At 37.5% G+C, this 17,843-nt stretch overlaps 1 protein-coding gene across 1 annotated transcript in view; it reads left to right on the forward strand.

Annotated features, from left to right (window-relative positions):
• Positions 1 to 17,843, forward strand: part of SLC12A8 (solute carrier family 12 member 8) — a 187,107-nt gene that overhangs the window by 97,878 nt on the left and 71,386 nt on the right. The window contains exon 9 of the mRNA XM_053689789.1: positions 13,565 to 13,711. Coding sequence (XP_053545764.1) covers positions 13,565 to 13,711 — 147 coding nt within the window. The remainder of the gene's footprint in view (positions 1 to 13,564; positions 13,712 to 17,843) is intronic.

Consider the following 17,843-nt stretch of genomic DNA (forward strand, 5'->3'; position numbering starts at 1 on the left):
CTGTGTGGTTGTTCATTTCGATAACATTATACATCCCAATGTGTCTGTGGTCATCTGGCCAATAATGTAATTACAGATAACACTATAGGAAATGTTACTTTCTTCTACTCATACAGAGGTAACGCGGTTCTCCTACCTTCCTTCTCTTGCAGACTTCTATTACAATCTGATGTGTCAGGGAGACCTTTGTGATACTGCCATTTTATTGACAGACAGGGAGATAAATCCTCACCTGAACTATTAAACTATAGCGAGCAGCAGAGGAGGGAATGTTGTACTAAACAGAGAGAGACTGTGTCATTCTGTCTGAGGGATAACTTGGGATATTACATCTAAAACTCATATTAAATCACCTATGTGTCGGTTTTAGTACTTTATTATTTGAGATATATTGTGCTTAATGGCTACATCTTCTCAATCCTTGTATTGATTAGTTCCAGCATCTAAGGGATAGCTTGTTGTCTACCTTATTACTGAGGCAGACCTTATTACTTGTTATTGAAGGAACACTGCTCTCTAACACATACTTTTTGTTTGCTTCCTGGACATACTTAGCATCTGAGACTTTACAGCTAAGTGATTCCTATGGCAGACTGGGCCTCCTTCCCTAAGGGATGATTTTGTATCTGAGGGATATCTTGAGAGCGTGCCATATCTCTGAAGAAAATGGGATATCAATGTATGTGTGTATATATATATATATATATATATATATATATATATCGCAAAAAGGAAGGCACTCGCCAGGTTTAATAAGGATAAAGTTTTATTCCTTATGAAGTAACGTTTCGCGGTTTTACCTCCGTTTTCAAACTGACAACAAGAATCAATGCTATACACAGCCTTAAATACCCCTTCACCATAATCACCTGGTGCAGGTGTTGCACAACACTTAGCACGCATCATCAGACAGTGCCCGTATCTTAGCAACCAACAACAAACAACCTTAAGTGAACACCTTTCACCACAACTAATAATGAACGTGTAAAACTAACTTATTTAAAAACAATTGAATTGCTGCAATATTACACCTATTAGCGCTAATAAGGTAACTAAATACAATAATATATGTCTCGAGCACAGCAATTTCTACAGTACTTTGTATACTAAACTGCATTACTAACTCAGGACTAATATGTACAGGATATAACCTCCATAATATACCGAAAACATCCACACATTTCCTAAGTCCAGTATTCTAATTTCTAGAAACAGATACATACGGCACTCAAAGGATTGCTAATCTCGGCTGTCCTGCATCAAAGGATGACATGAAATCTCTTTGTCATGCCAAACCTCAGTCCCACAGCCTTAACTCATCCCAGCATCATACATGTAACAAAACAAACAGAAAACTACCTGACAATACAACAAATCATAAACCAGACTAAAAACATAAAATAAACAAACCACAAAAAACAATAAACCCCCCCCCCAAAAAAAAAACAACAACGAAAGACAGCCACAAAAAAGGACACACAAAGAACAAAGTAAAAAATAAAAAATATCAACGAAAAATAAAACACCATGAAAGACATCGCATAAACCAGACTAAAAACATAAAAAAAAAAAAAAAAAAAGCAATAAAAAAAAAATAAACCAACGAAAGACAACCACAAAAAGGACACACAAAGAACAAAGTCAAAAATAAAAAAATCATAAAAAGACAACTCACCACCAAATAAACATAAAATACAGATAAAAGATACTGGGTATAACTATCTCATGCAGAGATTATAGGAAACTATGCCACTCAAGTTTAGTGTTCAGTCCTTTAGGGATTATAGTGTCCAGCTCGTAGGTCCACCTTGTCTCTCTTTGGAGTAACAATCTGTTCCTGTCGCCACCTCTGCTCATCTCAGGAATATGATCAATTATCGTGTATCACAGGTCAGCCACACTATGCCCTTGTTGTTGGAAGTGCCTAGCCACTGGTTGATTTGACTCTCCATTTTTGATGGCTTGTCTAATGGCGCTCCTATGGTTAGCCATCCTAACCCTCAGGTTGTCACAGGTCTTACCTACATAGAATAGGCTGCAAGGACAGTGGAGCATATACACTATATAAGGGGTCGTGCAGGTCACCCTGTGTTTATGAAAATATTTCTTATTATACCTTGGGTGGTTAAAGTATTTCCCTGCTGACATCCCATTGCAGGTGGTACAACCGCTACACTTAAAACATCCTGGTTTCAGTGCCTGTCTGCTTAGCCAGTTTTTAGAATAACAGTGTGTAGGGTCCGTCAATTGCAGATTGTCATTAAGGGATTTACCTTTTTTGTACCCTATTCTCGATGCCATCATATCCTTAAAGGGGAGTGCATCATCGTCTCAAGATCCCATTAAATCCGTTCTTATCCGCTGCATGGGTAGTTGTAAATGTCAGCCTTTTCTTACTGTCAACATTCCTACGACTAGTACTCATCCTCTGTATTGATTGTAACTGCTCATTAAGGGCCTTCTTCTTATAACCTCTCTCGATGAAATTCCATTTCATCTCCTTGAGCTGAACGCTGGCATTCTCCTCCCGAGTGTTATTTCTTTTAACCCACATAAATTGCGATTTAGGGAATGCCTTTTTAAGCGCAGGTGGATGACAGCTAGATGCTTCAAGCAATGAGTTTCTGTCTGTTGGCTTCTTGTATAGAGTGGTCTGCAAGATACCATCCTCTTTATATATCCTCAGATCCAGAAACTCTATGGTTTCCCTGTTCCAGCTCATCTTGAACTTTAAGGATCGATGTACTAGGTTCAACGCATCAAACCACTCCTGAAGCAATTCAGCGTCTCCCCTCCATATAACGAAGAGGTCATCTATATATCTTCTGTAAGTTAAGACATTAGAATTTCTGAAGATATGGTTGTTATTGCTCTCAAATTCATCCATAAAAAGGTTCGCATATGATGGGGCCACATTCGACCCCATCGCTGTTCCTGTCAACTGTAAATAATATGTTCGCTCGAAGCGGAAGAAATTCATTTTAAGACAGCTTTCCAAAAGCTCGATTATGAACCCAATTGGGGGTCCCACATAGGGGTATTTCAGAAGATGTCTCTTAATGGACTCTATACCTTCCCCATGTGGGATGACCGTATAAAGACTTGTAACGTCCAATGTCACAAGTATATCCTCATCCCTCACTGGTCCTATATTTTTCAGCAATTTAATGACATCGCTTGAGTCCTTCAGGTAACTCGACATGTGTTGCACTATTGGTTGTAGTATACTATCCACGTATACTGCCAGTGGTTGAAGGAGTGAGTCTGTTGCAGCAACTATTGGTCGTCCCGGTGGTTCACTTGGATTCTTATGGATCTTGGGAAGTGTGTAAAAAATGGGAACCTTCGGATAATCCTTAGTAAGGAATTCAAATGTATGTTTATCAATCCACTCCATATCAAATGCCTCTTTTAATAGGTCATCAATCCGTTCCTTGAACTTAGTAGTAGGGTTGCTGGGTAGTGTCCTATAGGTATCTTTTTCATTGAGCTGGTTTAATATTTCTTTCCGATAATATTCATAGTCCAGAACGACCACAGCACCACCCTTGTCAGCCCTTCTTATGACAATCGATTCATCTTTAGTTAAACCCTTTAGTGCCTCCCTCTCACTTCTGGTTAAATTAAACCGTACTTCCTGTTGTTGGGTATGTATTGAATCCTTAAAGTCTTTTTCAAGCTTATTAGTGAAAGTCTTAATGGTGCTGCTCTGGCTATTTGGGTCAAATGTGCTCTTTCTTTTGAATTGACAAGAATCCCCACTAGTGGGTCCAAAGTATTCATGCAGCTTGAGTGTCCTTTGGAAATGCAATATATCTATATGCAAGTCAAATTCATCTGTAAGGTCTGTTGGCACATATGAAAAACCTTTTTGTAACAGCTTCTCCTCATCCAGTGTCAAAACCCTACTACTGATGTTAATCACTATGCTGTCTCCTTTCATCTTCTCCTCTGGCGCGATGGTCTGCCTCTTATACTGACTTCTCCGCGGGTGCGGACACCTCCCCCGTTTTTTGAACGGGTTATCACCCCTCTCTCTTCATATGCAGCACTGTTTGTCTGGATGCCCTGAGTGTTATCAGAGTCAGTACCCGATCCTGAGGAGTCCACAGTAGTTAAATTCTGGGGTCTCCTAGCTCTATACCGCCTAGGGCGATACTCTCTCAACCTCTGTCTTTCCTCAGGTTTCAACAACCATTTATAGACACGTTTTTCCCGGTAGTCTTCTAATACAGCTTCAAATAAAAAAATAATAAGAAAAGTGTATATATATATATATATATATATATATATATATATATATATATATATATATATATATATATATATATATATATGTAGTTCTGGGTTCCAAGCACTCACTGTACTGGTGAATTGTCTGGGTGCTCTCTTTGGTAGATAGGTAGAAACTTCAAAAAAAGAAGACGCACTCACAGGACTTAATGTACGTTATTTTTATTAGTGATTCATCAACAAAGGTTCAGTCAATGTTTCGGTCCTCACAGGGACCTTTTGTTAAGACTGTTTCATATTTACTGCACAAATTACTAATAAAAATAATGTACATTAAGTCCTGTGAGTGCCTCTTCTTCTTTTTTTGAAGTGTGTATATATATATATATATATATATATATATATATATATATGTGTGTGTGTATATATATTCACAGAGGAGAACTTTCCTGCAGTATATCAGCGTGATCCTGCTTAACAAGAATGGTCCAGCTATGAAATACCAGTGAGGTGTAGCCTTATCCCTCTAAGCACACTGCGAGTGTGTGTCTATGCGCATATATATATATATGTACTGTATATGTGTGTGTATTCTTTATAAGAATGGTCTCTGCAATGGAAAGAATTTCATTCACTTTTTCTGGTGTATATATATATATATATATATATATATATATATATGTGTTACTCCACAGAAAGTGTAATACTTTGTAATATTATAACATTTTCTTTTCTGCTGTACAAAGCACACATCAATTGCATAATTAACCTAGAAAATATTCAGGAATAGAAAACATTCCTAATCTACACAACCCCATAAAGCCCAGCTAAGTCCCTAATACCGCCTACACTGACGTAATGTGTAAACTACACTCCCCTGTAACGCCCATCTAACTGCCTACTGTCAAAAAATAACTAACTATAATAAACTATACTATAAGTAATAAACCTCCTTATTATAACTATGAAGCTATGTCGCTTAAGTTATCATCAATGTTTAAGTAATGTGTCAAAGAGATGCATTAAAACGCTGATGGACGACTGTCGAAGGACCGACAAAACCTCCTTAGCCTTTTCGGGCTCCTGGAACTCAGTGCTGTACCCGAATTGAGCCCTGGGCCACCGGCGGCGGCCAACCAACAGAGAACCAGCAAAACCTCCTTGGCCTATATGGCCTCTTGGAACTTAGTGCCGGACCGGAATTAGTGGTGGTCCGGGGCTTAAATCCTGCCCGGCACTGAGTTCCAGGAGGCTGGATATGCCAAGGAGGTTTTTCTGGTCCTCTGGCGTTCACCTCATCTCCATAACAAAATATGCATTGTCATGTACAATGTAGATTATTTAAAGTATTGGATATATCTGAAAAGGGATTTAATATTTGCTTGCTATTATTTAAAGCATAAATATATATTTTAAAATATGTTTTTGTTTTAAATACTATTAAGTATACATTAAATCAATTTAAATATATTTACAATACTTTAAACAATATGCATTGTACATGACTATGCATATTATTTAATCATTGAGCCCTAATCCGCAATAACCTAAAACTAACAGTAGAAGCTAAGGCCCAAAACATAAATATTCAATATTTAAATGATGCATTGTTATGTACAATGCAGAATGTTTAAATATTTGTATATAGATTCAAATATAATTAATGTTGCTTGTTGTGTTTTTTATTATTTATAATTAAAGATAGTATAATAAATATATATATATATATATATATATATACATAACTGCATGTCTGTTATGTAAATATATAATTTAATAATACTAACTACTATAACATATATATTAACATATATATCTATGTTATCACTAATAAACAGAACAATCTTACAGAAACACATTTTAATTCATATGCAATACTTAAACCGTTATGCATTATACATGCATAACTGTTAAATATTGAATATGAATGCAAGGCCTGACAACATTATATCTACAATCTTTTAAATAAAATGCATGGTCATCTATAATTAATATTAGTTTAAGTATTGGGTATATAAATTAAAATGTAGATATTCTTGCTTGATTTATTAATTATTGTAAATAAAATATTTTTAAAATAGATATTTGTTATAAAAGACAGTTGCATTATATATATAGTATCATATAATTGCATGCCTGTTATGCAATAAAACAATTGTGCCTTTTGTAGCATGAATATAAATTTTAAAATATATATTTATATTTAAAATAAAAACACAAGAAAAAATAAATACATATTAATTTATATACAAAAGTTAAAAGAATATGCATCATACGTAAGAATGCATAATATTGTAAAAATTGTAGATAAATGCACTATTAACCCCTAAGCTGCCCTAACCTAATCACCTAATCAACCCTCATTCATGAGGGGGTTGAGGGGTGGTTAGTTGATTACGGCCTAATAAATGGTAAACCTCAATAATCACCCAATCAACCCCCATACAGGTATGGGGGTGGTTAGAAGATAATAACATTAATCACCCAATCAACCCCCATACAGGTATGGGGGTGGTTAGAAGATTAAAGCCTACAAAGTACTGACATTAATCACCCAATCAACCCCTGTACAGGTATTAGGGATGGTTAGGAGATTAAAGCCTACAACATACTAACAATAATCATCCAATCAACCCCATACAGGAACTAAGAAAAATTGATAATAGGAGTAAATAAGAAAGTTGCTTAAAATTGCATGCTCTATCTTAATCATACGCCGACCAATGGCGTGTATAGTAAACTCCTCTCAGTGATGCAGCTATGTCGGGAGCTTGGAATATTCTGACAAGTTCGTTTGATCATCGGAGCCCAAGAGAGTATGCATGTGTGTGTATATGAGAGAGTGTGTGTGTGTATGAGAGAGAGTGTGTATATGATAGAGTGTGTGTGTGTGTATATGAGAGAGATTGTGTATGTGTATATGAGAGAGTGTGTGTGTGTATATATGAGAGTGTGTGTGTGTATATTAGAGAGATTGTGTGTGTATATGAGAGAGTGCGTGTGTGTATATGAGATTGTGTGTGTATATGAGAGTGCGTGTGTATATATGAGAGAGTGCGTGTGTATATTTGAAAGTGTGTGTATATATGAGAGTGCGTGTATATATGAGAGTGCGTGTTTGTGTGTATATGAAAGTGTGTGTATATATGAGAGTGTGTGTCTATATTAGCCATTCATTAATGAAACACTGGAAATTACTGGCCCTAGATAGACATCCACATAGACTTAGATAGACTATTTCTTTGCTATTGATCATATTATTATTATAACAGACTGTTACATATTCAATTTACTGCAGTATTGTTTTATCTTACAATGTACAGGTAAAGGTCAATGAAGGTATTTTGCTGGGTAAAACGGAGGATATGATTATTATTTTTTTGGGTCACTGAGTCTTTATTTTTTGGATGAGGACTCTAAACCATTTTCTATTATTATTATTCATATTTTTTTTTTGGTTTTCAAAAGCTTTATTGAAATCTGCACATTAGTTACATTGAAATTCAAAGAAAACAATAAGAAAAACAACGGGTGTGAAATCAGTAAACGGTACAAAGTTTTCCTGATAGGTTCAATACCTGTCCATCAGGAGGTGAGTCCATAGTCACAAACTCAAATAGTCATTGAGAAGGTAATCATAGAAAACCAAATTAAGCTTTACAGGCATAGTAAATAATATTACACAGTATAACAGTACATTCACTTGTGCATGGACAAATATACTAAGGATACAGGGAAGTCCAAATCAGCATTGTAAGGGTAATTGAACTGTGAGGCTGTTACTTTGGGACCTGATGGTCACAATGATAATTTTCAAAATTATTGAGGTTGATATTTTCTGAAGTAGCTTGCTCCCCTAATAACATTCTACTACGAGGAAAAAGCATCCCCAACTAGAAAAAAAAGAGACCACTCTTGGACCTCCTACTGTATAACTAGAACAAAATGGGGGTTACAGGGGGTATGAAACATTAGGCCACTCTTGGGCCCTTGTTAGTATGAGGATTCTATGTATATGACACTTATGAACTTTAGAAGGTATGGTAGTATAAAGACGTGAATGTTTATCAAACTATTAATTAGAGATTTATGTACAATGATGAATATCACTAGTGTAAGATGGCACTTCATGCATATTGTCAGAGAAAATTGGGAGGTGGTAATACATTTTTAAACCTAGATCTGTAACAAAAGTGGGAGCATTGGGCAATAAACATTTTGTGCAATAAGCCCACAAGTAACCGTAAGTGTGTGTATAAATCAGAGTGTATATTAGGAACTTAGTGAAGTGTAGAAGCCCGACAAGACTATAAAGTGGATAAAATGCCCTATATAACAGTTCTGGTACATAACATATAGCTTAAAGGGACATTGAACCCAAATTTTTTCTTTCATGATTCAGATAGAGCATGCAATTTTAAACAACTTTCTAATTTACTCCTATTATCAATTTTTCTTCGTTCTCTTGCTCTCTTTATTTGAAAAGGTAGGCATCTGAGCTATTTTTTTGATTGAGAACCATGGAAAGCACTTGTTTATTGGTAGGTGAATTTACCCACCAATCAGCAAGAACAACACAGTGTGTTCACCAAAAATGGGACGGCATCTAAACTTACATTCTTGCATTTCAAATAAAGATACCAAGAGAATGAAAAGAATTTGATAATAGGAGTAAATTAGAAAGTTGCTTAAAATTTCATGCTCAATCTGAATCACGATAGAAAAAATTTGGGTTCAGTGTCCCTTTAAGGAAGGGACTATATGAGGTGTGATTAGTTAACAAGTAAAAGCAGCAATAAGTACCTATTAAATGAAAACTTTGAGCCACAATCATTAGGTGCTAGCCTCCTGGTTTAAATATTTAGCATTATTGAGATCAGAGACTTTTCATTAGTGAAAAGAAAAGATTTGTAAGAGCAATATTATCTAAGTGGATGATATGAAAGCTTACATAACAGTAGTGAATAAATAAACAGGCAATAACTTTCAAGAGGTATGAGGTGCTGCATTACCTTAAGAGAGCACATTTAAGTTAGTGTTGTCTGCGTGATAATAGTCATGGCCACAATAGAAGACCACAATACTGCTCATAAAGAAACATTGCTTATTATGGAGGGACCTAAAAGCTAACCAAATGGTTGCACTTTAAAAATATTGAATGTCTCTCTCATGCTGTAGGTACTAGAGTTTATTATAGAAAATATTAAAAGAATTATGTCTCCCAGCATCAGAGTGTCTAATCGTCATTAGGAGACATCCTGACAAATAATGCAAGCGACAAAGGGAGCAACGTATATTTAGGCAGGAGCAATTTAAAGGGACAATCAACACCAGAATTTGTGTTGTTTTAAAAGATAGATAATCCCTTAATTACCAATTACCCAGTTTTGCATAACCAACAGTTATAATTATACACGCTTTACCTCTGTAATTACCTTGTATCTAAGCCTCAGCAGACTGCCCCCTTATTTCAGTTCTTTTGTCAGACTTGCATTTTAGCCAATCAGAGCTTTCTCCATGGTAAATTCACGTACATGAGCTCAATGTTATCTATATGAAACACGTGAATTAATGCCCTCTAGTGGTGAAAAACTATCAAAATGCATTTAGATTAGAGGCGGCCTTCAAGGTCTAAGAAATTAGCATATGAACCTCCTAGATTTAGCTTTCATTTAAGAATACCAAGAGACCAAAGCAAAATTGGTGATAAAAGTAAATTAGAAAGTTGTTTAAAATTACATGCCCTATTTGAAACATTTGGACTTGACTGTCCCTTTAAGGCAACAGAATATGCAGATACCTATAACAACCCTAAAACAGCTCGAGTCACAAGTGTGTCACATTCACCTGATCCCACCTTTACAAGAGCGGCACGCTTGATAGCAGGGAAGTTTGACCCGCAGCCTATCTCTTCTATCATTGTGACAAAAAAGATATGTCATTACTCGTTCTGCTATGCTCGCATCTAGGAACACTCTGTGTGAAGATCCAGACTCCCGCATCGACTCAAGTTGCTCAAACCACTGTGGCTCTTCTTTGCAGGTTTCCAGGTTGGCAGGTGAGTACAATGGCAGAACGCTGCCAGGATTTGCCACACTGGGGGCAAGGTGACATCCCAACACAGTCCTCTGCTCACAAGTACCTCTCGGGAGAGGCAGGGGAGGCTCTTCATTAAAATAGGCAGCAACATAGGTGTCAGGCTGCTCCTTCTTCCTGTCTGGATCAATAGTGTGCCCATATACATATACCTCGTCTGCAATTGTTGTTCCTTTATGGGACTCCAACGTTGGAGGAGTCAGGCTAACTGCTCCTTTGTCATCTTCCCATGAAGAACTGACTGGAACGCCTTTTCTATCTCAATGACGAGTCTGATTCTGTGCTCATCTAAGATAGCTTTAAGTTCAGCAACAGTAATGTGAGTATTCGTCATTATTCAGGTAGGTATTGAAGTTGCAGTCAATACGAACTTCTCAACCCGGATAAACTGGGGGGTTAGGTAAAGGCCGCAGGCACTTGTGTGCCGCCACTGAAGACCCTACCGTTTCAGTACTAAGTGCTAGAAGTCGGGTCATCGATGGCACCCTGATTCGCTGATAATCAGTGGGTTTATCTGCTTGTCATTGCAGCCTCAAAGTAAAGCAGCCATCTTGACTGAAGCCCGGAAGCGTCCCCCCGGATATGAGTTTTATGATGGCAAAAGTGCCGCCACTCAGTGAAAGTTTGCAAAACTAATTTATTGCTATTATCCAAAGGTTGACAACATTTTAAATAAATAAAAACTGGTAAGCACTTGTTTTTAGTGAAGATAAGAGCAATATGACTACATTAAACTATAGTGACATTAGTTATCCAAAATAAATACTAACCTGAAATGTTCTGAATAGGTAGAGGCACAGCACCCTGGATTAGGTGACTATTGTTTTAAAACATGTCACTCACACCCAGGCTCAGAAGAAGAGCTTCGCTCTACACTGATTCCCAGAATCACGTGACTGACATCTCACATCCAGGCTCAGAAGAAGAGCTTCGCTCTACACTGATTCCCAGAATCACGTGACTGACATCTCACATCCAGGCTCAGAAGAAGAGCTTCGCTCTACACTGATTCCCAGAATCACGTGACTGACATCTCACATCCAGGCTCAGAAGAAGAGCTTCGCTCTACACTGATTCCCAGAATCACGTGACTGACATCTCACATCCAGGCTCAGAAGAAGAGCTCTACACTGATTCCCAGAATCACGTGACTGACATCTCACATCCAGGCTCAGAAGAAGAGCTCTACACTGATTCCCAGAATCACGTGACTGACATCTCACATCCAGGCTCAGATGAAGAGCTCTACACTGATTCCCAGAATCACGTGACTGACATCTCACATCCAGGCTCAGAAGAAGAGCTCTACACTGATTCCCAGAATCACGTGACTGACATCTCACATCCAGGCTCAGATGAAGAGCTCTACACTGATTCCCAGAATCACGTGACTGACATCTCACATCCAGGCTCAGAAGAAGAGCTCTACACTGATTCCCAGAATCACGTGACTGACATCTCACATCCAGGCTCAGAAGAAGAGCTCTACACTGATTCCCAGAATCACGTGACTGACATCTCACATCCAGGCTCAGAAGAAGAGCTCTACACTGATTCCCAGAATCACGTGACTGACATCTCACATCCAGGCTCAGAAGATGAGCTCTACACTGATTCCCAGAATCACGTGACTGACATCTCACATCCAGGCTCAGAAGAAGAGCCTTAGAGAACCTGCAACAAGGTTCCTCACTTATCTGCCCTATCTGTCCTAATCTTTCTTAAAACCCATGCGCTGCCGCACACACTATACTGTGCTCAGGCTTTTAGAGAGAGGGTATAAGATAGCCAGCATTAAAAATTTAAAATAATCAATGAACTGCCAGCGCTAGGCCTCCTGCTAGTTACATGCTGCTGTGTCTGGGTACATGAGCCCCCCCGCTTTAGCTCAGCCCTGCCCTGTACAGCGAGTGTGCAGCCAACAATATCTTACAACAATGCCTGCACTTTTGACTGCCCCACTTTGTGTACTGCCAGCGTCCATATGGTGGATCTCCAGGGCATGGTCGCTCCTGCCAGCTTTGCAACCCTAGAAGTTCTCCCACTAAATATAGTACAATTGCATAATAACAAGGCAATGCAATATCACTTACTCTGAATGTCAAACAGTAGCTTTTTTTCTGACAAATTTGCTTACATATACAATCCTTGTATCATGTGATTGCTATCAGCCAATCACAAAATGCATATATGTATATACAGTGAACTCTTGCTCAGTAGGGTTGCCTCATCAAAGTTTGAATATAAAAAGTGCACAATTTGATAATGGAAGTAAATCGGATTTTATTTTTTAAATTGTATACTGAATTCTGTTTATATTTTGACTTTAGTGTTCCTTTTAATTTGCTAATCTGGTATTTTATTATTTAGTTGATAATGCATTGCCTGCGAGAGATCTGGTGACAGAGGTAGACCAGGTGCCTGTGAGCATGTACATGAAGACTAAGTGTCCCAGCGAGAGCAGTTGTGAAAGAGAGAAATGGTTCATGTTAGAGAACTGGAGCACTGGGGAGGTACCCAAAGGAGACCTGAGGGAGACCTAGTGAAAAACCTAGAGTTTGACCATGGATTACTTTGCTTAGTATAGTCATTGAGAGTAAATCAAATTTACCAAGCAAATGTATCTTCAAGCTGAACTGAGTAACACCCCACAACATAGACTAGAAGTTATGTGAAAGTTAAAGAAAACAATATCCCACAGATTTGTTTTCAGCTAAACTGTAAGTCTACCCATAAACAGGAAATAGACCAGCATGGGAGCTGCACAAACACGTGTTTTAGTTTGTTATAAGCTCAGATTACATTAATATTGTTATGAATGTGTATTGTTCCTGGTCTATTTTTGAAAGTACATTTTAAAGGGACTATAGTTTAGAATTTTCTGGCAAGCATATGAAACAGCAGCATTGAACACTTTTAAACTATTTTTCCTTGGGGAAAAAAATGATGTTGAATTGTTTGAATTTATATTGATACTAGCATGGAATGCATGAATATCTACTCAGTGTGTGTGTGTGGGATAAAAATCTACTCCCACAGCTGTATTGGTGGGAAGGAGCACACACCCACAAGCACTAAAAAAAATAATAAAGAAATGAAATAAAAAAACAAATAATATAATGTTTTAAAAATGCCTATTTGCAACAAAGAACATAAATACCTTTAATGTCCATAAGTAGATATGTGGCAGATCTCTCATAATACAGCTGATCAAACACATACTTTTTTCCTCTAGGTGTCTTTGGTGGGCTTCCTCTTTCTACTTGGTTTGTATATTTCCTCTCTGGCCTCCTGCATGGGTGGTCTCTATGGAGCTCCGAGAATCCTCCAGTGCCTCGCTCAGGAAAAGGTCATACCAGCCCTCTCATTCCTGGGACATGGGGTTAGTCCTTCTTTACTGTGTCGTTGTAATATATGCTCTGTGCTTTTCTATATGAAGTCTGCATCTGTTCATTGGGAACTTGGTCTACATTTTATCAGTCCAAAAGATAGGAAAATGCACCTTCATGACACGTGACACTTTTGAAACGACAAATGTTTTTAGTACTAAGGGTTAAGGTGGAAGAGATGACCGGAAAACTTGCAGGTTTTACAACAGAAATAGCACAAAATTACAGGCTGAAACATTTTCTTTTAGAGACAATTAACCTGAAAAGTTTAGAGGTATAAGTGGTATCTTACCTATAAAGAATGTTTAATACCTATAAAATTTATCACACCAGTATAATATAATCTGCAATTTGTAAGTAAAAGGTAAAATAGTATCTATTGATTCTGAGACAGAAGTATATATTGAAAATGTACGATATTATTGGATTTACAGAAGCTCAGACACAGTACTGAGGTACCATAGAACTCATGGGTTAATGCAGAACTTTATGTGCGACAATTCTGCTGATAATCAGGATTAAGACCTCGGCTGCTGTTCTGCTTCCTTGACAAAAATAGTGTGAAATAAACACTGCTGATTACACGATTATGACATCAGAATTTTTAAAGTAGATCAGCCTGATCTGGTGAATTCCTACCTTGAGCTGCTTACATCTTAAGGGGGTAATATTGATCTAAACCTGAGAATCTACACTTTATAATGAGAATATTACGAATTAGGAACAAATTTTTTTTCGTTTATGTCTTTTCACACATAAACATGATACCTGTACTTAGAAATATAGAAATGCATTGGTTTGTTTGTTTTGTTAATTTATAATAACCATATAATAAGCAATCATCAGACATATATGGTCCCCCACATTTCCCCTGGCATCAATAGGTGTGCTTGTATCTCTTATGTTAACGCAGAGGTTTTGGTGCAAGCTGTGACCACTCATTTATCTTATAATGTATTGAGGGATTTACATTTTTGTACTTGATTTAAGCACCAAAATCTTTAGAGAAATCATGTGCATACAATTTTTTGTAAACGCATTTTGTTTGTGTCCAAGTTATAACAAATGTCTCAATATGTGGTGTCATTATCCTAGTAATAGCAATTATTATTATTATTATTATTATTATTTTTTTAATAATCATGTATCAGAGTTCATGCTGAAATATCCTAAAACTACAACAAGGTTAACAGTGTAGATAGCATAAGCATTGGAGAAGGATTTGGGTATAGTTGCAGCCATTTTGATAAACAAAGTTTCTTTCATGTAATTGGCAAGAGTCCATGAGCTAGTGACGTATGGGATATACATTCCTACCAGGAGGGGCAAAGTTTCCCAAACCTCAAAATGCCTATAAATACACCCCTCACCACACCCACAATTCAGTTTTAAAAACTTTGCCTCCCATGGAGGTGGTGAAGTAAGTTTGTGCTAGATTTCTACGTTGATATGCGCTTCGCAGCAGGCTGAAGCCCGGTTTTCCTCTCAGAGTGCAGTGAATGTCAGAGGGATGTGAAGAGAGTATTGCCTATTTGAATACAATGGTCTTCCTCTAGGGGATCTATTTCATAGGTTCTCTGTTATCGGTCGTAGAGATTTCTTCTCCTACCTCCCTTTTCAGATCGACGATATACTCTTATATACCATTACCTCTACTGATTCTCGTTTCAGTACTGGTTTGACTATCTACTATATGTAGATGAGTGTCTTAAGGTAAGTAAGTCTTATTTTATTCATGACACTCTAAGCTATGGTTGGGCACTTTATATGTAAAGTTCTAAATATATGTTTTAAACTTATATTTGCCATGATTCAGGATAATCAGTGTTCCTTCTTTCAGACTGTCAGTTTCATTTTTTGGGAAAATGCATATGAATAAATATTTTTCTTACCTTAAGATTTTCAATTGACTTTTTTCTTCTAAATTGCGGGCTGTTAGGCTAGCGGGTGCAGAAAATCCTACAATTTATTGCGTCATTTTTGGCGCAAGACTTTTTTGGCGCAAAATTTTTGTAATTTCCGGCATCATGGTTGACGCCGGACGTTTTCACGTGGTTGCGTCTTTTTTTGACGCATGTGTGTTGCAGACGTTTTTGGCGCCAAAAAATGTGGGTGTCATTCTTGGCGCCAAAAAATGTGGGCGTCATACTTGGCGCCAAAAATGTGGGCGTCATACTTGGCGCAAGTTTTTTTCACATTATTTCAGTCTCACTTTCTAGTTGCTTCTGGTTGCTAGAGGCTTGTTTTGTTTTGCATTTTTTTCCCATTCCTGAAACTGTCATTTAAGGAATTTGATAATTTTGCTTTATATGTTGTTTTTTCTATTACATATTGCAAGATGTCACTACCTGACCCTGGATCAGAATCTACTTCTGGAAAGACGCTGCCTGATGTTGGTTCTACCAAAGCTAAGTGCATTTGTTGTAAACTTTTGGTAACTGTTCCTCCGGCTGTAGTTTGTGTTAGTTGTCATGATAAACTATCTAACGCAGATAATATTTCCATTAGCAATAATCCATTACCTATTGTTGTTCCTTCAACATCTAATGTTCAGGATGTTCCTGTTAATGTAAGAGAATTTGTTTCTAATTCTATTCGGAAGGCTCTGTCTGTTATTCCTCCTTCTATTAAACGTAAAAGGTCTTTTAAAACTTCTCATATTTCAGATGAATTTTTAAATGACCGCCATCATTCTGATGGGGCTATCTCTACTCTTGCTAAACGTACTACTATTCCTACGGCAGATAGTACTTCTTTTAAGGATCCTTTAGATAGGAAGCTTGAATCCTTTCTAAGGAAGGCTTATTTATGTTCAGGTAATCTTCTTAGACCTGCTATTTCTTTGGCTGATGTTGCTGCAGCTTCCACCTTCTGGTTGGAGGCTTTAGCGCAACAAGTGTCAGACCATAATGCTTATAGCATTGTTAAACTTCTTCAACATGCTAATAACTTTGTTTGTGATGCCATTTTTGATATCATTAGGATTGATGTCAGGTATATGTCTTTATCTATTTTAGCTAGAAGAGCTTTATGGCTTAAGTCTTGGAATGCAGATATGACTTTTAAGTCAACGTTGCTTTGTCTTTCTTTCCAAGGTAATAAATTATTTGGTTCTCAGTTGGATTCAATAATTTGTGCCTCAGGACAAAAAATCTAATGGTAAATATAGGGCTGCTAATCGTTTTCGTTCCTTTCGTCAGAATAAGGAACAGAAGCCTGACCCTTCCCCTAAAGGAACAGTTTCCGTTTGGAAACCTTCTCCAGTCTGGAATAAATCCAAGCCTTTTAGAAAGTCAAAACCAGCTCCCAAATCCGCATGAAGGTGCGGCCCTCATTCCAGCACAGCTGGTAGGGGGCAGGTTACGATTTTTCAAAGATGTTTGGATCAATTCGATTCAAAGTCTTTGGATTCAGAACATTGTTTCACAAGGGTGCAGAATAGGTTTCAAGGTAAGACCACCTGTGAGAAGATTTTTTCTCTTACGCATTCCAGTAAACCCAGTAAAGGCTCAGACGTTTGTGAAATGTGTTTCAGACCTAGAGTCGGCTGGGGTAATTGTGCCAGTTCCAGTTCTGGAACGGGGTCTGGGGTTTTACTCAAATCTGTTCATTGTACCAAAGAAGGAGAATTCCTTCAGACCAGTTCTGGATCTAAAAATATTGAATCGTTCTGTAAGGATACCAACATTCAAAGTGGTGACTATAAGGACTATTCTGCCTTTTGTTCAGCAAGGGCATTATATGTCTACAATAGACTTACAGGATGCATATCTTCATATTCCTATTCATCCAGATCACTATCAGTTCCTGAGATTCTCTTTTCTAGACAAGCATTACCAGTTTGTTGCTCTTCCGTTTGGCCTAGCAACAGCTCCAAGGATCTTTTCAAAGGTTCTCGGTGCCCTTCTCTCTGTAATCAGAGAACAGGGTATTGCGGTATTTCCTTATTTGGATGATATCTTGGTACTTGCTCAGTCTTTACATTCTGCAGAATCTCATACGAATCAACTTGTGTTGTTTCTTCAAAGACATGGTTGGAGGATCAATTTACCAAAGAGTTCCTTGATTCCTCAGAAAAGGGTAACCTTTTTGGGTTTCCAAATATATTCAGTGTCCATGACTTTG

The sequence above is a fragment of the Bombina bombina genome, chromosome 1 (assembly GCF_027579735.1).
Source record: "Bombina bombina isolate aBomBom1 chromosome 1, aBomBom1.pri, whole genome shotgun sequence".
NCBI lineage: Eukaryota > Metazoa > Chordata > Amphibia > Anura > Bombinatoridae > Bombina > Bombina bombina.